Below are 21,549 nucleotides of genomic sequence, written 5' to 3' on the forward strand. Positions count from 1 at the left end.
AAGAAGAAGCAGTGCAGATGCCAGCAAGGGCGCCGGAGCCATGCTGTCGTTCCTGGCAGATCGATCTCGACTCCGCCGAGGACGACGACGACGACCCGCCGGCCCGCACGGCGATGAAGAAGAAGATGAAGGCCAGCGGCTCGACCAGCCGCTCCGCACGCCGGTGACGGCTGCCGTGGTCAGCCGGTGTCCGTTGTCCACCCCTATCCCCTAATCCCTCTCCTGCATTCCGATCTTGCATGTATGAACTCGTATGAACTAGCATGAACTACCCCTATGTTTATCTACATATTCCCCATTCCCTTCCGCCGTCGATTGAATCTTTCGCCGTGGATCGAATCTAGCGTGCATGTCGAAGAGATAGAAGTGCTTACCGCCATTGATGGAGTCCGGTGGTCTTCTTCCTCTGCTCCGATCCACCGCCGCCGGTGATGGAGTCCGGTGGTGTTCTTCCTCTGCTCCGATCCGCCGCCGCCGGTGAGAGTTGGGAGAGTGGGGAAGAGTGGGGAGAGGGGGCGGTGAGGGGCGGTGAGGCTAATAACTGTCGGCGCTTCGGGAAGCAACGCGGCTTCTCGAGCGTGGCCGCGCGCGTGCAGCCGCCGCCGCCCACGTGCACCGCTCGGGCCTGGCCCTGGAGAAACTGCCGATTCGTGGGTTTCCAGTGAGCCAGGCCCAGAAATGCTTTAAGTTTCATGCGATGCAGGCCCAATAGTAAAAACAGACAACCAAATAGCCCACAGACATCCCGCGCGGGTCTGGTTGGGCTCGATGCGGGCAACCAAACACGCCCCTACTACATTTTCCAACCGGGCTCTCACACCTCACAATCACATACGTGCTCGACCGTGTCGTGCACTATGCACCGCGCTCCCACCCACGCACGCACGTACTCTACTGTGGTAATTAAATGCCGTAACCATCGATGTGTCACTCCGGAGATCAAATCGAATTAAAGCCATCCACCCATCCCCCTCCCTCCCGTCCAGCTCAAAAGATAAAAATACTCCATCATGGAGAAGAACTCGGGAGATTAAACACGGCGGTTGCTTCCGTGCCACATTTATTCCTCGTCCCCGAGGACATGGTAGCATGCCTCCCGCTTCTTCGTCTCCCCCATAACCTCGCCCGCACTTATGGCTAGCTAGCTTCTTCACGTACTCCATCAATGCCCCAGTAATGAAAACCGAACGACACCATTCCCTCCCTCCGCCATGGCCATGGACACGGAGCTGCTGCATGCTGCATGCTGCTAGGTCACTCCTCCAGCTAGCAGCAGCAGGTACTCCCTCTCTCTCGCTCGCTGGCTCGCTCTACGGCTCTAGGAAAGAGAGACACGCATGGGAATGGAATGGGGGAGTGGTAGGACTGTGCGTAGGAGCAATTCATATTGCTGGCCCCCGTTGCACACAAAAACATCAGACACACACACACATGCAGCGCGCAGGGCAGGGCAGGGCAGGGCCGGGAATCTCAATTTATGTCGTTGCACCTACATATGCATCGAGCAGGCATGTACTCCTCCTCCTCGTCTCCTCTGCTCGATATGCTTGCTTGCTGCTAGAGAGAGAGGGACAGGGGCAGAGAGAGGGCCGTGTTTCCATTAATGCCGCAGCCTGTCTTTACTCATTTGGTAGCCGGGGGACTTGAATGCCCCTCCCCACCCGCACCGCACCACCGGAGCCGAGCTCGCCCGCCCGCTGCATAAAGTTGGACGCCTCCCCCGTCCCTCCATTTCATTCCACTCCATCGCATCCCCTCTCTTCTACCTCCATGCTCCTCCTTGCAGAGCGATGGCGAGGAACTCCCAGAGGAGGAGGATGAAATGGTCACTATGATGTTGGCTCGACTCACTCAGACCACGCCGGCCGGCCGGCCGGAGCCATCCGCGGCGGTGGTTCTGATTGAGCCGTGCCAATATCTTAGTGATCTTTCATGCATGCATGCGTTCGTTCCGTTCGTCGTTGCGCGGCCGCATATGGCGCCGCGCCTCGCTAGCCCCTCCGCCATGGTGCCGGTCGGCCAGTACACCGTCCTCACCTGCGCTACAGGCATGAACACGTACGTATCGGTCCGTACATTTGTCATGCGACTATTAACCCAGCCCTCATCATGCATGTTCACTGCATGCTGGTGCATGCATCGTGAACACATACGTGCTGTGTGTTGATCGGATCTGTGACTCCTCCAGGTTTGCCTTGTGTGCATGCGATCTATGTGTTCATCCTCTGGACGTGCAAGCTAGGCTGGTGATTCGCCGCCGATATAGATGTTGGTATGGTAGTTCCCCTCACCTGCTAAGTTATGTCAATCTTGTGCCAATTCCATGCATGCCATGACCATTAACTTCTCATCTCCACTGATCTACATGCAGGGTAACCTCCCAAGAAGGGTTGGAGCAACGCACAGAGAAATGTACAAAACTTCACCGCTTCTGCGTGCACCGCCCCAGACAAGTTCAGTTTCGAGGTCCTCCCTTCAGAAGTTCAGATGGTTGCTGTTTGAACATGCATGTAGTGTGTGTGACATGCTTGCACGCGTACGTGCTCCAATGTTTTGTGTACACAACATTGTCTTTCATAAAAGATGATACTCCTGAGTCTGAGTGTATGTTCATGGAAAACTGACCAAATCTTTGCTTCAACCATTTATTTGGAGCGGCATGTACATACAAAACGTGTACACTGCATGCATGTATGGGGAATTTCTGTTGCTTTAATTCCTTTCATCTCTAAAAAAAATCACATTCAAACTTTGTAGTAGGACTACAAAGAAAATGGAATCCACTCGACTGCTCTCTGCTCATCCGGTCCGGTGGGTTGATGGATGGATCGGATCGATCTCCTCGTGTATTAATAACTATAGAGCGTACTATTAACTAGGCAGGCAGCAGCTTCCAACTTGTGCTGGTGCCACGATGAAATGCAAATAAATGCTCCAGCTCCTCTCCCTCCGTGCCGTGTATACTCTTTCCCTAGCTACTTTGTTGTATTCCCATTCAATTCGAAACCCTAAATTAAAGAACAAGAACAAGGAGAGAGAGAGCGAGAGACACTAGTAATGCGCACTGTTGATCATCATGGTGTCCAACCTCCTTCTGCCCAGAGATGGAACCGGCCGCCTGGTGGTAGCAGCAGCAGATGCAGAAACCAGATGCTGCTCGACACTCCGCCATTGGGGTCCTTCTGCTCCATGCTGATTGCCCTGTGGAAGTTTCCATAGGAAATGAAGATTTTGAAACTCAGGTTTTCTGAATTCACGCTCCATTTTCTCCCAACTAAGTCTAAACTACAAGCATCAGTAAAAGATCCAACTCCAATTCTCAACTTAAGACTCCTTTGATTTAGTAGGAAAGTCATAAGAAATGATATGACATGCACATGCATCTCAATTCCTATAGGAAAAGGTGATGTCATTTGGTTCATAGGAGAGGAATTTTTCTGTAAGTTTGAGCTAATTTTTTTTCTTTTCTTTTCTTCTGAAATGTGAAGGATATAAACCACTCCTGCATAGAAATAGAAACTCATTCTTACAAATCAAAGTGTTCTAAGGGAGTTTTTCCTACAGGAATCATATCCTATAAAATTCTTACAAAAGTCTTGTAAACCAAAGAAGGCCTTAACAAATTCGGAGAAATGACGATGCTACTCCCACCACTATATGGCTTGTAGAAACTTTGTAGGATTCCAATTCTTTGGAAATGTTTCCTAAGAATTGTCCTTGGGTCAAAGAAACTGTGGCACACAAATTCCTACGCCTCAATTCCCTAAGAATTTGAACATGCACTCCAACCTTTTTTCAAGGGGTGTGGCTAGGTCTCGGCCGACTGAGACTTTACTAAGTTAAAGTCTCGGCCGACTGAGACTTTACTAAGTTAAAGTCTTAGTCAAGTGACATAATATGTAAAAAAGAGAAAAGAAAAAATCAAAAATCAAAAAAATTACATGGATCTCAATGTAAAATCTCACGAATATAGTATCGACTAAAACATAACCAAGTCTCGGCCGACCGAGATTTAGCAAGACTGTTTTTCAAGACTCAATTGCAAAGGATGAAGGTCGTGTGTTCCATCCAAATGACTACCCCTGCAGTTTTTCCCGTGTTTTGCAATCCTCTATTTTACACTGGCAACCTTGCCAGATTCTTGTAAATTTGTTCTTCTATTCCCGCGTTTCACAATCCTAGATCCAAATTCCTGTGCCGTGGTTCCATAGAAATTTAAACATACACTCCGACCTCTTTCTACTCAACCGGGAGGCATCGAGGTCATGTGTTTTCCCGTATGCTTTTACACCGGTGAACGCTGTTTTGATCCATGTGTTTGACTCCCCGGTGGAAATCAAGAAGGGGCATGGCGACCGGTGGTTGGGGCCTTGCCAAGGAGTAACGACGCAAGTTAATGAGACGGGGTAGTAGATGAGGTGGCAGGCATCAAGAGAGACGGGACGACGACGACAGAGCAGGCGCGCGGTGGAAGAGAGAATATGGGGCATGGTCACTTTGGTCAGGGCCCTGCCACCGCATTTACGTTACACGCCCGTAGCGTAGGTGTAGACGAGAGAGAGATGAGACGAGATGCACGACGGGCCTGGCCGGCCTCGTCCGACGTCGTCAGACAAAGATTCCCACATTCACTCCTCCACTCCGATCCAACGCCCGGCGCGCCCCCATGCCTCCCAGTCGCTAAAAACTGTCAACTCGTCGCCACCGTCCACTTCAATTCTCTGAGCGTTGAGGCGCAGTAATGATGCCGCTCCGACGACGCGTCGATGGTGCCAGTCTGGTCTCATCTAGGTCTGGTCACCTTGCTGCTGTGAGTCGAATTGATTTGCCGGCGAGGTGAGCTCTCCCTGTGCTTGTGCTGTTGAAGCGCTACAGCTCCCTGGCTGGAAACTTGTTTTTATTTCATGCTTTCATACTAACTTAGTTTTAAGCGTGCTGCTGCTGTAAGACCAACTTAGTACAACTACTTAATGAACTAAGGCCAACTCTAGCCGATCCCCTATCCGGCTATAGTTTTACTTCTACGTACGGGATCGGCTAGGTGCCGGTTAGAGGAGTAAAACCTTCCCTTCCCTGTGCCGGTTGCAAGCGAAAAGGACGAGCAACACTACTGCGGGGAGAGATCGATGTTGTGGTAACATAACATGGTCCGCTTAAAGGATCTGCACAGACGGAATTGAATTTATGCCAGGCTTTTTACCCTGGACCAAACAACGGTCGGCACAGGGACCCGACCAGCCACGCGAGCCACGCCAACGCATATAAATAAAATATATAAAATAAATAAAAGAGAAGAACCGTCATGGCTTCGCACGTGTCATAACTCGTATCTGACGAGGACACAAGGGCGGTGAAGCAGTGATCATCGGGATGCATTATGCATGCAACTCTGAAGCTGTTTTCAGGGCATATTTATGAAGTTATGAGAAGCAATATTGTACGTACTGTACTCATTTAGCCATCTTTCAACCCTTGTCAAGTTTTTTTTTTGAATTGTTTGAAAAGGTGAGGAGATTTAGGAAGAGGCTTGGAGTAGAAATATTGGGGCTGAGGTTAGAAAAGTCAAAGCTGATCTCATGGCTGGATTATGGAGAAGAACTCAAAGCCCCTTCAAGCTCCCTTAAGTGAAGCTGAGATTAAAAAGGCAGTCTTTGGTTTATACTTAGATGGTGCCCCTACCCCGGATGGTCTCTCCTTTATGTTCTATCAGCACTTCTGTTCTGAGATGTGACCAAAGCTCATTTGTTTGCTCTGTTTCAAAACTTTTATAAAGGAAAACTAGATATCTCCAGGCTCAAATTTTGTTGTACTAGCACTTATCCCTAAACAAAAATATTCTACCAGTATGAACTCTGCTCAGGAAAAAGGCCTTATTCTAAAGTTGTACTATGGGAAAGCTTTCGACAAAGTCAACCTAGATTTTCTGGCATAATTAGTAGGTCCTAAAGCCTTTGGGTTCAAATGGATAGGCTGGACTTCCCAAATAACATCTAAAGGCTCTGTTGGGGACTTGGGGTCAGGATTAACAATACAGAAGGCGATAGTCCACTTTTGAGCCCAAGCTCATCTGGTACCGCGCTGAATAAAAAAAAATAAAAAAAATCCTAAAAAATTCCAAAAAAAATAATGGTAGATAATTTGATGCCCTTGGCTGCGGGCAGCCGCCCTCTGCCGTGGCGATCTTCTGGTGGGGGTGGCGGCATTGCAGTACTGGTGGGGGTGGTGACGGCGCGGCAACTTCGTGGCGGCGTGTCCAGATTCGCCCTTTGTCGCTGTCGGCGGCCTAGGCCGCGGGCAGCTCTCTCGCCGTGGCGCGATGGTGAGGGGGCGGCACGACAGTGGTGGAGGTGAGCGGCCCTCGTCTAGTCGGGCCCTTGCGGCTAGACGGCGGCGCTCGGCGCGGGAGGTCCCCCCTGGTGAGCTACCTCAGCTGCGGCGGCTGATCGATTTGGTTTCCCTCATTGGCGGGCGCGCGATTGCGGATGGCCTCTGGATAGATGTGCCAGCTACCATGGTGGGGCGACATGGGGGTGCTCGCGGGGGAGCTTGGTAGGAGGGATGGGTGGCCTCGGTGTGGTCGCACCACCTGTTGCCGGCACATTTGCGGTCCGGATGCGTCCGCTCCTCCTTCCCTTTTTCCTCCTCTTCGGCGGGGAGCTTGGTTGGAGGGATGGGTGGCCTCGATGCGGTCGCGCACCTGTCGCCGGCACGGGGTGTGCCAGTCCGGATTTGTCCGCTCCCCTTTCTCCCCCGTTCCTTAGCCGCGGGCGGGTTGGCGCAGATCTACCGGCGGAGCGTCTGCGGGTGGATCTGTCGGTCGAGGGCCATCGGTTGGTCCATAGCCGGGGACTTTGTCTAGGTCTCGGGGTTGTCTGGTTGCAGGGCGGCGGCTCTGGTGGCGGGAGGCGCGGCGTTTGTGGGCAGAGTGTGCGTCTCAAGTGCGGACGGGCAACCATGGCCTCGCGGGTGGCGTGGTTGCGAGTGGTTGACGGAGTTAGGGTGCGATGGTGGGGTGTGAGCGTCGGGGTACACCACTTGCCCAGTTCTTTGACTGGCCGACGGTTGCGGCGACCGTTGACGTCGTACCCTTCCCGAAGCCTCCATCGCGGCGCTCCCGCTCATGTCGTCTTGCTCCGGGTGAAAACCAGATCTTCGCGGATCGGGCGGTGGCGGCTATCCTTGGTCGTATCCTTCTTGGAGGCACCGCTTTGGAGGCTTGGCTTCGTTGTTGCTTCATTCACCTCTCTATTGTTGTAGGTGGGGTGGTGTGTCGGCGCCCGGCACCTTTGTATCTTGCCTTGAGTGTGTATGTTGTTCGATCTCTCAGATGTATTCGATGTTGGTTGCTTTATAATATAAAGCAGGGTGAAACCCTTTTTCGGTAAAAAAAAGACAAATTTGTGTCTGTAAAAAAGTTTACTGTTCATGCACTGTTTTGACCTGATTTGTCTTTTTTTGCCGAGAGCTACTCAAATGTCCAAATGATCTGAAAATTGGAGCGGGCCTCACACAATAAATTTTCTACCACGCAAAAAATGGAATTTTTTGAATTTGTTTGAACTTTTTGTGATTTTTTTCTGATCGGATGCAGATGAGCCTAGGCACCGAAACGCTGCACTCTACAAAAGGTGGTTTTTTAACAATTGGGAAGGGGCTCGGACAGGCTGACCCCCTACCCCCCGCCCCTCTTTTTAAAATTGGTAGTTGATGGGGTGCTAATGAAGGTCTCTTCTAGTCAGCTAACTTGGTCTGTCATCAGATCATTTTTTGGGGCGAGGGGGGAGGGGGGGTTCACCGGCAACATTCTATTTGTTCATAATTGCACAGATCTTGCAACAAACTTGAAACTTGTCCTGGCATCCTGCTTTGAATAGGTGCCTCGGATGAGAATTTTCTACTGTAAAAGTACACTCATCCGGGTCATCCCAATTCACTTGGAAGAGCTGAAGGTGCAACCCTTTCAGGCCCTGTTCGGTTGCGTGTGAATCCGAGTGGATTGAAGGGGTTTGCGGGGGATTTAAACCTCTTACAAGTCAAAATACGAACCAATCCTTGCCAATCCCCTCCAATCCTCTTGGGGAGAGGATTAACCGAACAAGCCCTCAAGGATATTTTCTATTGTGCAACAGGGAATTGCCATATTAATTACTGTATCTTGTTGTACCCATCCACCATCATAAGCTTAACAGAGAGGATGTCCAACCTGTAGTAGATAAAACCATCAAAAGAATGGCTAGCTCGAGGGGCAGGCTGCTCTGTTATGCTGCTAAACTAAAGCTCATCAAGGATTGCCCACCTACCATCCCCATTATCTTCTCTCCTTTAAATTCCTAAAGTGGGCCCAGGAGACGAACTAGCAGATGGCACATTGTCTCTGCAATGACTTTGATGGAAATAGGAAGCTGCATCTTGCCAATTGGCACTTGATATGTACTCCCTCTGTAAAGAAATATAGATTGTTTAGATCACTAATATAGTGACCTAAACGATCATATATTTCTTTACAAAGGGAGTATGAGAAAAGAGTTTGGACGGCTGGGAATCCCAAACCTACAAGACCTCAACCTGTGTCTCCTAGGGTCCTCGCTCGAGAGATACATCCATAGTAATAATTCCTGTGGAAAACCATTATAGGCTTTAAGTATAACCTCTCCCCAATATCTTCTCCAGCCACAGCATAAATATGTCCGGATTTTGGAAGGGGGTCCTAGGTGAGATGTTCGAAATTGAAGTGCATTGATGCACAGCAAAGAGAAGCAAATACTCCATTGATAAGGACAAGAAACCGAACAAGGACGCCAGTTATTATGCTACGGCGGGTCCCGCCGATGTTTGTACATATAACATGGTCCGCTTAAAGGATCTGCACAAACGGAATTGAATTTATGTCAGTCTTTACCCTGGACCAAAGAACGGTCGGCACAGGGACCAGGCACGCGAGCCACGCCCACACATATAAAAGTTCAAATTAGAAGAACTGTCATGACGCCGCTCGTGTCATAACTAAAATCTGACGAAATTTCTGATGGAATTGTCGTGTCATGTCTGAAATTTCTGCATGCATCTCTGAAGGTATTTTCCCGGTTATTTGTCAAGCAATGGGAAGCAACATTGTACTACTCCTTTCAAGCCTCGTCAAAGATTGGTAGCAACAGCACACCAATTCTGTGTGAATCTGGTGTGGGGAGAGTACCAAAATCCTCAGGGTATAAAGTTTGAGAAATGCTGGCTCCTTAGAGAGAATTTCAAAGACAGTGGCTACATCCTGGGATGCTCCCATCAAAAGTTTCAAAGCCATTGATGTTTGGCAAGAAAAGGTGAGGAGGTTTAGGAAGACAATTAGAGGTTAGAGTAGAAATATTGAGGCTGAGCATAGAAACCTCGAGGGTTATCTCTTGGCTGAATATGATATTTTAGATATCAAAGTTAAATATGTTGAACCCTCAGTTTCTGAACAAGAAGGAAGGAAGTTTACTAGCGCACTGAGATTCAGAAGATTTGGCTCCAGGAGGAGACCAAAGATAAGCAGAGATCTAGATCTAGATATTAGTGGTGGTGGTGGTAGTGTGGGGGGATTGCCTCCATTATGCTGATGACGCCACTCTCTTAGTTGATAATGGCATAGATCTTGCAACAAACTTGAAATTTGTCCTGGCTTGCTTTGAAGAAGTGTTTGGGATGAGAATTACCTACTGTAAAAGTAAACTCATCCAATTCACTTGCAAGAGTTGGAGGTGCAACCCTTCAAGGACATTTTCTATTGTTCACTGGGGAATTTCCCAATTAAGTATCTTGGTGTACCCCTCCCCTCCACCATGAGAAGCTTAAGAGAGAGGATGCCCAACATGTAGTAGATAAAATCATCAAAAGGATGGCTGGCTGGAGGGGCAGGCTGCTATCTTATGCTGCTAGACTAATGCTCATCAAGGCTTGCCTAGCTAGCATCCTAGTTTATTTTCTCACCTTTAAATTCCCAAAGTGGGCCATGGAGATGATCAACTCCCAGATGGCACATTGTCTGCCATCGTCTCTGGAATGACTTTCATGGAAATAGGAGGCTGCATCTTGCCAATTGGCACTTGATATGTATGAGAAGAGAATTTGGAGGACTAGGCATCCCCAACCTACAAGACCTCAACCTGTGTCTCGCTCAAGAGATACAATCTATATAAATAATTCCCTATGGAAAACCATTATAGACTTTAAGTATAACACATCCTCCCCCAGTATCTTAACCACAGCCTAAAGATGTCCGATTTTGGAAGGGGTTCCTAGGTGTTGTAAGTACAATTAAGTTTGGATACAGGCGACATGACACAATTGTCATAAAATTCAATTCGAGGAGGACAACTGGTTTGGTACCACTCCACTTGCTATTCAGTACTGCAACTTGTATTTCCATTTGCTGTGAGCAGAAGGCCACAATTTCTGAACTCTGGGATGGCACTACTCTGAAAGTCTCTTTTAGGAGAACTCTTACCCGTGCCATGCCGAATCAATGGTTTGGGCTAGAAGAAATTGCTAGAAGTGGTACCTTCCAGGATGAAGAGGATTCTCTTAGGTGGATGTACACTAGCAATGGAATTTACTCCTCTAGCTCCATCTACGCTATTATGAACTTTACATGTGTTAAACAGATAGACCCCCCCCCCCCCCCCCCCCCAGGGTTCAGATTTTCCTTGGCTCTTTTCACATAATGAACTCATGAGAAGGGGCAGCCTGAATAAACACATTCTAAACAAGCCAGAAGATTGTGATTTCTGTTCTGAACTAGAATCTATCAAGCATTTGTTCTTTGATGTTTGTGGCCAAATGCATTTGGAACAGTCTCTGAATACTTTGGTAGACATATTGGGAGCACTTATGAATCCATTGCTACATTCTAATTGGACAACAAAAGGCATGCTCTTCTGAACTCTATTACTGCTTGCATTCTTTGGTCACTGGAAGTATAGGAACGGTATAACAACCGTAGCTGGCTTGACCTTAAGCAGGTCTGGTGGCTAATTCTGAGAACTACCAGGAATTGGAAAAGCCTCTACATGGAGAGCATGATCCCTTCGAAAGACAGATTCTGTCATCGCATCTTCCATTTGCTGAGGGTGCCCTCACAGCTGGAATGGAGTCTACATGATGATGCTGGCCTTCATAGGATTTCTCTGGACCTTCTAGGGAAATGCTCCAAACAGCTAGTCACTGAAGAACGCGAGTGGCCTGCTAACTTCTCGCATGTTCAGCTCATGGAGATCTTCCCTGGAAGCCAAACCGGCGTTCATCCTGGAGCCTTGCTCTGTCGCCCCAGGCTCTCACACCACTGAAGAAGCTGCGCATGGAACCTGAATTGATCAACGACCTGTGCTGGAGCTGCCTGAAACTGTCTGAGAGTTCTCTCCTGTATTGCAATCTGTTCACCAAACTTTTCAGAGGAGCGACATGTGCTGCTTTACTGTTATATCTTATATCAGTCTATGTACTTCCTGATTTCATTTTAATGGAACTGGGGGGCCCTTGATGGGCTCCCTGTTGATCAAAAAATATATATTGTCCTACTTTTCTGCTCGGCAGGCAAACTGAATTAATAATAACTTGAATTGTTCCTAGGGTAGAAGATGTCTCAGATCACCATCAGCAAGACTTTGAGGTATCAAACCATACATGTGATGGTATTTTCCAAAACATGCATTTTTAGACGGTAACGAGCTAACATCTATGGTATAGACTGACATAAAGGAGATAAGCCTGTATAGCAGCAAGATTTTTATGAATATTGGTATTGTGTGACGCTATAATTATGGCCAAAAAATATCCCAACGGCCCAGAAAAGAAGATAGTGTCATTCTAAACTTACAGATCTTACCTAAATTATCTGGCAACAGTGACTGGTCTATCTATAGTTTGTGACGGTCCAGTGGCTACTTCTAATCTTTCTGCATCATCAACCTTTTCCTTGTGAAAAGATTTGCTTTCCAGTTTTCGTGGATAGAAAATAACCCAGGTAGTTCGTTTCCCTCCAGCAGCAAACGTGTTCTGTTGCAGCTGCTTATAGTCAGATCAACAAAATAGCAAAAATGCTTCAAATGTGATTGATCATACCTATCTGCAACTGGAAGCAATTCCGTCATGCGCAGCAGGAAGTTGCATCTCAGCTAGTCCAACACTAGTAATAAACTTCAGTGACTTTGATAGGGCCGAACACCATCCATGAGTTAAAACGAGTTATGCTGCTTTGATATTCGGAAGTTTTTGAGTAATTTGATAAGCTCATATGTCCTCACATCATGACCCAATCGGAGGCACAAGTCCAAAGGAGTCAATCCATCCTGTGGTAATCATAAAACAAATTTACTTTCCTATTTAGTGGAAGACAGATGGATCATAAACAAGATTGGGCTGGGAACCTGATATCGTTAGAGAAGTAGGTAAGTTATGTGAAATGAGCTTGAAAGCAGTTCATTTGTTCTTACTTAAACATTTGTGAAATAGTAAAAAAAATCACAAATTACTTACTTGATTTTTCAACGTTCTATCAGCACCTTTTAGTAAGAGTAGCCTCACAATATCGGTTCTCTGTGTTTGCACGGCTAGATGCAACGGTGTCCAGCCATACTGAGAATTGAACAAGTTAAAGCAGTTAAACCATAAGAAAACAAGACAAGACAAGACAAGAAGAGATAATTCTTGAGCTTAACATACGTCATCTGGGCGATTGATATTAACATTGTAGAGCAACAGAGTTTTTATAGTCTGATTGCATGCTGTTTGGACAGCATAATGCATTAGGGTTGCACCATCCTGTAACACCAAAGTTGCATCGTTGAGTTCATGGAATTAAAAAAACAAATACAGAAGGAATCTAGAAGCGCAACCTGCTGCAGTAATGCCTACAGGAAGCGATATACCTTAACACAAAATAGAAGAACCAATGCAAATATGTAAAGAAAAAAACTGAAAACAAACAACATCAAACATATTATTCAAGATTAACTCCATCATGAAAGCAAACAACATCACCATATAATCCAAGATTAACCACATGTAATATAACAGAACATTCCTGGAATTTGCTATTTAAAACTGTTTCAAAGATATGTAAACATAGGATATACTCACTCTATCATAGACGGATGGATTTGCTGAATTCCTTAAGAGATAGTTGATGATAGCATGCTTCTTCGAAATAATTGCTTTATGAATTGCTGGCAAACCATCCTGAGGAGACCAGAAAAGGTCAATAATGGTAACAAGATATCACAAAGATACCATGCCTTCTACGCGTGTATCTGCTTATGATGAGATAGCTCAACATCTGGAGAAGAAATTACCTTATCAAGTGCATTTACATCCACCTTATGTTTCAGAAGATTGTCCAATAGATAGAAGTCTCCTGATGCAGCAAGGGTGTGAAGTGGCAGCCACTTACTCTACAAGAAGACACAAGGTGTATCAACTGTCAATGTGCAGATATTGCAGAGGAGCTAACATGGCAGTAGCAAATACCATCAGACATAGGCCATGAGGCAGAACATGCATGGATGTTACGAGACAATATGTTAGCAAGGCTAAAATACCAGGAGCACATTGACTGTTCCTAAAACTGAATGACGGCTAAAATGACTTAACAGCAGCTAAAATACTCTGAACAGGAACCACTTACAGAAGCAGCACCTTCCAGATCAGGTAATCTCCTGTTCAGAAGAACCTTTTCCTCATCCGTGAACAGCTTCCGGCGACCTAAAGTAATGAAAGATTATTCATAGGAACAACTGCAGCGTTAGAAGAACTATACAGCATATAGAAGTTGATCCGCACAAAAAAAACAGCATATAGAAGTTGTGCCAGACTGAGTACACTTGATCCCAAATACATCACACTTTTCTTTTCTAATATACCAAACTGGAAGTGACATAGATTTCTCAAATGAGTTGGAATAGCCTCTAAAATTGTAGTACTATCAGTCTGTTACTCTGTTTCAAAATGCACAGTGCATTTTGATAGTTAAAGTTTGCACTTGTTATAATATTGCGCTAGTGATTACAAAATTTGAAAATCACAATCATAAGAATGTTCTTTCAAAATTACATCCCATGGTATCAATTTGTATAACTTAACTCACCTATTATTCGATTAATTGTAGTTTTATTGGCCAAAGAATTTAAGCAGTCAAAACATCCCATGGTATCAGCTAACTAGAAGTTAAGATTATATAGTATGATACTCAGCGTCACGGATACTTACCAATAACAATAATATCAGTGCTCAAGGTTTTATATCATGAGTTTGGGCAATGTAAGTAGACCAACTTTGAAGCGTTTGGGCAACGTAAGCTGACTATCTTTGAAGCGTTTGGGCATTAACGTAAGTCGTATAATTTCGAAGTGTTATTCTGAGCATTTGGTCAAAGTCAGTACATTCAGTACCAACAAATTCATAACGTGGCATTCGGAGTGCAGATAATGCATAATGGATTGCCGCTGGAGACAATCAACCAGGGATAAGAGATTGCAAATTTCTCCAATAACTTCAGTTTAGTACTGTGCCCTCTGGTGCAGCAGAATAAATTTGCAATAGTCAAACAACATGCTTGTTTTTACTTCCTTTGGCTTTGTCCCAACACATAAATTCTAATTGGCTAATTGGTTTATTAAATGGAAAATTCCGCTTGCAAAATAACCCGCCTACTGTTCAATGACAGCTCACATTTTCAGCAAACCATCCTGAAGGAAGATTCAGTATATTTACTTCATTCGGCTTTGTTTCTAGCACAGGGTTGATTTACTTGGCTAATTGCTACACTACCACGCAACATTTCTGTAATTCGCCTACTGTTCAATAATAGCTCACATTATCAACAATGGAAAGGATTCTGAAACAAAATTTAGTATTAGCAAAACAGAAGTTGTGGAACTCACTTCTCGCGCTGTTGCCATCCTCCGTCTCGCCTGGCACATACTGGCTACTATTAAACAGCTCCGCGATGTCCTCAAGACCGACCGAGTCCATCGCCGTCCTAGGATTCCTGGGCGCCGCGCGTGTCCCGGGAGGCGGAGGCGGCGGAGCCTCCACCTTCTCCGGCGCGCGGGGCTTCTCCTCGAGCGGCTCGACGTGGTCGCGCACGGCGCGCCCGGGCTCCGTGTCCAGCCTCACCTCACTGTACGCGCGGGACTTGCTCTCGAGCGGCGACACCAGGTAGTCGCGCGCGCCGTGGCCGAGCTCGGCGTCCAGCCTCCCCTCGCGGTACGCGCGGTACTCGTCGGGGGCGGCCACGGCGGAGGGCACCCGGCGGTCGAGGCGGCTCCCGAAGCGCAGCCCGTGCGCGATGCGGCGCTTCTCCTTCTTCGTCAGGTTGATCTCCTCCACGGCGTCCTTCCACCGCTCCGGCACCAGGCTGCCCCCGCCACGGGCCGCCCGGCTGGGGCGAGGGGACGGGCGGCCGATGTCGAGGTCGGGGGCCTCGAAGGCCTCGTCCTCGAACACGAGGCAGTCGCCGAGGACGACATCGTCGTCGTAGTCGTAGTCGTCGTCGTTGACGGCGGCGACGGCGAACGAGGGGGAAGGGGAGGCGAGCGGACGGGGGCACGGGGAGAGGGAGAGGGAGAGGGATCTGCGGAGGCGGGAGGCGGAGGTGGGGAGAGGGTGGAGGAATGGGGAGGAGAAGGGGAGGAGGAGCGGGAGAGACGGTGGTGGCATCGCGTCGTCCTCGCCGCGCCGCGCCGGAAGCCGAGAGGATAGGCCGGTGTCAGCGACCGTTTAAGCTGGGCTCTTATCTTCTGGGCTTGAAAGTGATTTAGGTGGGCTCAAAAGGAGCCCAGATTTCTTATGGACGTGAGGGCCGCCTCCACCGCGGCCCGAACAACAAAGGAAGTAGTTGGCTCTTCTAAAAAAGAATGGAGGTACTTCTTGACACCGAGTGGCAACACGTCGACATACAACCCCCCTCCCCCCAGCCTATCCTTATCCCCTATCTCCAGAACACCCTATTTCATTCCACCCCATCGCTCGGGTTGCCGGTCGTCGTTGTTCTTCTCTGTGAGAAGCCAGGTTGAGCAGAGGAGAAGGAGGTTGCCGGAGCCAGAGGAGAAGGGGGAGGAGGTGCAGCAGCCACCCGGCCTCGCATGCGAGTGGCGTTGTCTTCAATGTCCGTGTTAGCCAAAGACAAGATGGAGCAGACACCACCCTGGCGGTGAGTGGCGAGGCTCGGGCTGGGTCACTGTCCACGTAAGCCACCTCATTTCCCCTTCACCCCCCCTCAGTTCATCGTCATAGTCGCCTATTTCGCGGGCACCGAGCTTTTAGACATGGCCATATGAACGAGCTCACCCCCCCCCCCCCCATTTCACATGCATTTCACACCACATGCATGCGGGAGCACACACACGCACATAGAGGCACACCACATGGCCGTGGCAAAATTGGACCTCCGGTTTTTGCTCCCTTACATTCCAGTAGATTGGCAAAATTGCCATGGCTCCCTCAAATTTTCCCATGTCTCGAGTTTTTTGCCATGGAAAAATTGTATCTACGTTTGCCATGCCTCAACATTTTTGCAAGTATCAACATTTTTGCCATGGCAAATTCCTTTTGTGATTACAACTTAATTGTTTGTTCTCATGGCAATCTTTTCATGATTTTTAGGGAGGAACATTTTGTTAAATCCAAAACATATATGTATTGCCATGGCTATTGTGTATTCACGTGTTTGTATATTTGACAGTAGCTTATCAATTCAATCCAACCGGTCTTGCTCAACATAGTTGCATGCATAGCATTTTTATAGATACCATATTTTGTTTTAGCATATAGTGTCATTTTGTAGCTTGGTTGCGTTATACAAGTGTTGGGGGTGGCAACTTTTAGAGTAAACTCATGGAAAATATGTATAACCCAAACCATGATATGGTGATAATGCATATTTAGTTAACTACATCCTTTTTTTAAGTTGCCATGTGACCATCACAAACATTTTTGCTAAACGCGAATTGGCAACACATGCAAATGTGGATTTGTGACATGCAAATCTTACGGATTGGCAATTTTTACTACCATAGGGAGAAAGGCAAATTTTGTCACACATGTCTATTTGGCATGATTTTGATTAATTAACAATCATTTTTTTAATTTGACATGCAACCTTTTTTTGACAAATATATACACCTTGCTATGTTAAATAGGAAATTTCCATAAATTTGCCATGTGACCGTACAAAAAGTCATGCCTTTTGCCATGACAAATAGAGAATTTTTTTGCCATGACACATATATTATGTGTTTTCTATTTTTGTCATCATGTGTACTACTCAGACGGTAAAACTTAGTTTTTTTTCTTCCATTGACATGGCAATTTTTGTTGTATATAACAAGTCCAACATGGCATTTTTTGCTGCATCTAAAATGTAGGTAGTTTTGTGTTTCCGGCATGGCAATTTTAATGTAAATTTGATTTGGTGTCATGAAAATTTCAGAAAATGTTTTGAATGTTACTAGTACAAATTCTAATACATTTCCCTAGAAATATTCACATTTTATGTCTGAATTTGCGATGTCACCAATCCAAAATATAATTGATTTTTCCATATCAAAGTACAAAATTTTCTACATTTTACCTACATATAGACATCTAAAATCACTAATTGCCATGTCACTCATACATACTTTTCTTATTTTTTGCTCTGAATTAGAGGACATGTTTTCTAATTTCCACCATGACTCTGTATAGCCTTTATGTATAGTTTTGCCATGGATCATGGCAATTTTTGCTATCTGTTTGTGTTTACTTTGACAAACAATCATGGCAAATTTGCTATGTGCTTGTGTTCACTTTTTTTTTAGTTTTTGCCATGGATCATGAAAAAATTGTTGTATACAACATGTGTACCACAACATTTTTTGGTGCATCTAAAGGAAAATGTAGGTACATTTGTGTTTGCGACATGTCAAATTTCAGAAAAGATTGATCTACTCACGTGGCATTTTCAGAGAGACTTTGCCATATCATTAGTACAGATTTTTCTCCCACTTCCACTTCCCTACACATATTCATATTTCTTGGGTCTAAATTTTCTATGCCACTAAACAAATTTTTATTGATCTTTGCCATGTCAAAGTATAAAATTTCCTAAATTTTACCTACATATAAACATCTAAATTTTCTTATTTTGCCATGTGTTAAGTAATCTTTTTCAACAAGTTGCCATGTGATGATTACAAAATTTTCCAACAATTTTTCATGTTTTTCTTACAAAAAAAATCCTTGACTGAGTACAAACTTTTCTCTAAGTTTCCCATGATCTATAGAACATTTTCTATACAAGTAGCCATGGACCATGGCAATGTGTTTCTCGTACAAAAACCATTGCAAAATTTATCCTGAATAGGTTTTATTATGTATTTGTATCACAGAAAATTTATTGTATATACCATGGCAAATTATGTTTTGTTTGTGGCATGGCAATTTCATATTACATATGGGTGGATTCTTTTTCATTGTGTCATTGCAATTTTCAGTCTGTGTTTCATGTATTTGAAATCTCGAAACATGGCGAATTTTGTTTTATATGTAGGCGGATGTCATAGCAAACCCACTTTTTATATGTATTTTCCTTTTATTTTCGTTACGATTGTTTTTTTAGATGGCAATTTTCTAGGCCCCGCAAATTTATGTGTTTGTTCTCCTGCAAGATTTATGTCTTTGGTGTTTTTGGGTCGAGCTGTGTAACATCCCAAATTTTCAATTTGGTATGTTATACATAGATCATCATTTCATATCATATTTTATTGCATTTGACGAATCCTCGATAAATCCTAAGCAACTCAAGGACCCTCGGAGAGAGTTGGGGATTTTCTCAAATTTTCATATTTGATTTTCATCAAATAATAAAACGAGGATTTTGGTTTTAATTATTTTTCTCTCCGGAAAAATATTTCATTAAAAATAAATGAGAGGAGAAAATATGACTTCTCCAAAAACAAATGAAATACTGGAGGAAAAATGTTAAAATCATTTATTGAATTTTATTTGCAATTTTAATTGCATTAAAAATATTGCATGTTTTCAAAACTTTATTTTGTGCCAAAAAAATGTTCACCCTGTTCTAAATATTCTAACTAGACGGGGAAAATTTGTTTTATTTTTTTTGGATTTTTATTTATTTTTCTACGAATTTTTCGACGGATCGTTTAGAAAAAAAACCGCGCCGCGCCCGACCGGGCCGAGGCCCAGCCGAGCCGCCGGCCCACCCCGCCGTCTCCCTAGCGCCGCCGCTCGCCGAGTCCGGCTCGAGCACGGAGCCCCTCGCCTTGCCCCCTCGTCCAAGCCGCCGCCCCCCCCCTCTTAGAAGCCCCGCCGTCGCCGCCCTCTCTCTCACCCCGCACCCGCCCCGAGCCGAGCCGCCGGAGCCGGAGCCCCGACGCCCGAAGTCCGCCGCCGTTCGCCGCCGCACGCCGCCGTTCGCCGCCCCCTCGCCACCCCAAGCCCCGCCGCCCCTCGCCGCCCCTTCGCCGGACCCCGCCGACCTCGCCGGAGCCCGTCCCGACGAGGTATCGTCCCGATGCCGTTTGCCGGTTTCTGAAAAAAAACCGTTCGTTTAAAAAAACCCTAGATTGGTTTTTTTTCGGTTTTGTTATTTTGTGAGCGTTCACCGACTCGTTCGTTTTAACGAACGCGTTCGTCGGATTCTCTCTGTTAACGAACGTCCGTTCTTTAACCGTTCGTCCGTTTTTCTTTTTCGTCAGATTTTTCCGCGATTATCTCAGATCTCGATTTCTGATCGAATCTTCATTTCTGTTTAACTTTTCGCTCGTTTATCGGAATCAGGCGATTCAAGCGCCTAGAGTTTCGTCTCGAAATTCTCTTTCCGTTTAACCTACTCAAACAAGTTTTTGCTACTGTAAAATTTGACCTAGATCCAGATTAGTAAACGAAGTTTGTTTCTTTCGCCGTTTGACTTTCGTTCCTTCGTTCGAGTTGATTCTTTTTGCAAACCGGAGTTCTTAAGTTGATCTTTCTGGTTGGATCTTTCATTCGAGTTTTACCTGTGCATTAGATGAGTACTGATTGTCTGCTTGTTTGTTTGCGATAGAGTACCCGGAGTGTGCCGCTTGTTACTTCGAATCGCTAGGTTTCGCGGATCATCAGCAAAGCAAGTAACACTTTGATCATGCCTTCCATACCCAGTTTTTATTGCATTAGATCTATTTTTCCTCAAACATTGCATGATTAGCATCTAATTAAATTGTGGGTATTGGGAAGTAGTTGAGGTAGTACCTATTGACCTGTTTATTATCAAACCCTTGGGAGTTACTTCTACGTTTGCTATTATATTGCCATGCTATGCTTGTAGACGTGGATTGGGTTTGAGAGATATTCATGACAGATGTGAGATTGATAATTAATGGTTTACTTAAGGTGGCAACTAAAACTCACATCTGGGTGGATTGAGGTACCTGGGTATTCCAGGATTGCCTGTTTTTCTTTTGGACCGCCACCCAGGCTCAAAGGGATCATGAGATTATTCATGCTAGAAACTTCCGTGTGCAGCCACAAGCTATTATGGGCTCTAGCATAGTTGACTAAGTTGTGTGAACTCTTACAGTGGTAGACTAGCAGATGTAGGGGAAAGTAGGTGTAACTGTCTACCCATACGTAAGGTGCAAACACTTCTGAAAGACTGTGTCTCGGTCATCCGTTTCTCAAACATCATGTAGTGCGAGAATCAAGCGGAGGCGATCGAGTCTTGTGGGGAAAAGTGCACAAACCTCTGCAGAGTGTACAAACTAATCATGGTTAGCCGTGTCCCCGGTTATGGACAATTTGAGTATCTAGTACTTGGATTATCATTTGAATCTCATCACCATGTTACTTTTAATTAATTTTGTTGGGTTATTGATGACACTTAATTGGGATTGAGATGCTGTCAACCATCTCAATGTTTCACAACCACCATGATAGTTAAATAAAATTTATTCCTTTGAAGTAGGGAAAAATTTGCTTTTCGCAAAAACTTTAACCGTAGAGCTTTCCACCAGCCATATATGCATGTAGCATAGCCTTATTATTGTTCATTATTCTCTATGTGTTACTTTGCCAGCATATTCCATGTGCTGACCCGTTTTCGGGCTGCAACGTTTCATGTTGCAGACTTTTCAGACGACGAGTAAGGTGCCTTAGGTCGTGGTCTTATACTCAGTGATGCCGCTGGAGTTGATGGACTCACTTATCTTTCAAGTCTTCCGCTGTTATCGTATTTAGATGGCCTTAAACCATATTTATCATACTTATTCTCTTTGGAGATATTCGATGTAATAAGTGTGTGATTGCTACTCTGTTATAAATCCTCCATTTGTACTGTGCGTGTCAGCATTACTGATCCAGGGATGACACTGGTGCACAGCAGCACAGACCATTTGAGGTCTGGTCGCTACAAAGGTGGTATCAGAGCACACGCTGACTGTAGGACACGACCACTAAGCTTAAGCCCTAGAACACTTCTCTCTTCTCATTTCTGACCCCTCTCCTTTTTCTATTCTTTTAGGAATGGCGGATGCAAGGAGCAAG

At 45.7% G+C, this 21,549-nt stretch overlaps 1 protein-coding gene and 1 long non-coding RNA gene across 2 annotated transcripts; one reads left to right on the forward strand and one right to left on the reverse strand.

Annotated features, from left to right (window-relative positions):
* The first annotated feature begins 1,179 nt into the window (after positions 1-1,179).
* Positions 1,180-2,620, forward strand: LOC109735443 (uncharacterized). The gene is made up of 3 exons (XR_012182630.1): positions 1,180-2,058; positions 2,189-2,272; positions 2,372-2,620. It is a non-coding gene; the product is annotated as an uncharacterized lncRNA (long non-coding RNA).
* A 9,124-nt stretch (positions 2,621-11,744) lies between these two features.
* LOC109735431 (ankyrin repeat domain-containing protein, chloroplastic) lies at positions 11,745-15,773 on the reverse strand. Its single transcript, XM_020294642.4, has 8 exons — positions 14,910-15,773; positions 13,655-13,731; positions 13,323-13,421; positions 13,111-13,209; positions 12,694-12,792; positions 12,508-12,606; positions 12,094-12,320; positions 11,745-12,027 (listed from the first exon to the last, which is right to left on the reverse strand). Exons 1-7 carry the CDS (start codon positions 15,685-15,687, stop codon positions 12,207-12,209), a joined length of 1,365 nt encoding a protein of 454 aa, XP_020150231.1. The 5' UTR covers positions 15,688-15,773; the 3' UTR covers positions 11,745-12,027; positions 12,094-12,206.
* Between the last annotated feature and the right edge of the window lie 5,776 nt (positions 15,774-21,549).

The sequence above is a fragment of the Aegilops tauschii genome, chromosome 4, assembly GCF_002575655.3.
Source record: "Aegilops tauschii subsp. strangulata cultivar AL8/78 chromosome 4, Aet v6.0, whole genome shotgun sequence".
NCBI lineage: Eukaryota > Viridiplantae > Streptophyta > Magnoliopsida > Poales > Poaceae > Aegilops > Aegilops tauschii.

Excerpts from the sequence above, each read along its gene's own strand:
- LOC109735431 (XM_020294642.4), bottom strand. The coding sequence starts at position 15,687 with ATGCCACCACCGTCTCTCCCGCTCCTCCTCCCCTTCTCCTCCCCATTC. Across the intron at positions 13,732-14,909 it reads GGATGGCAACAGCGCGAGAA|GTCGCCGGAAGCTGTTCACG; the intron begins GTGAGTTCCACA and ends TCATTACTTTAG. Across the intron at positions 12,321-12,507 it reads ATAGAACGTTGAAAAATCAA|GATGGATTGACTCCTTTGGA; the intron begins GTAAGTAATTTG and ends TGATTACCACAG.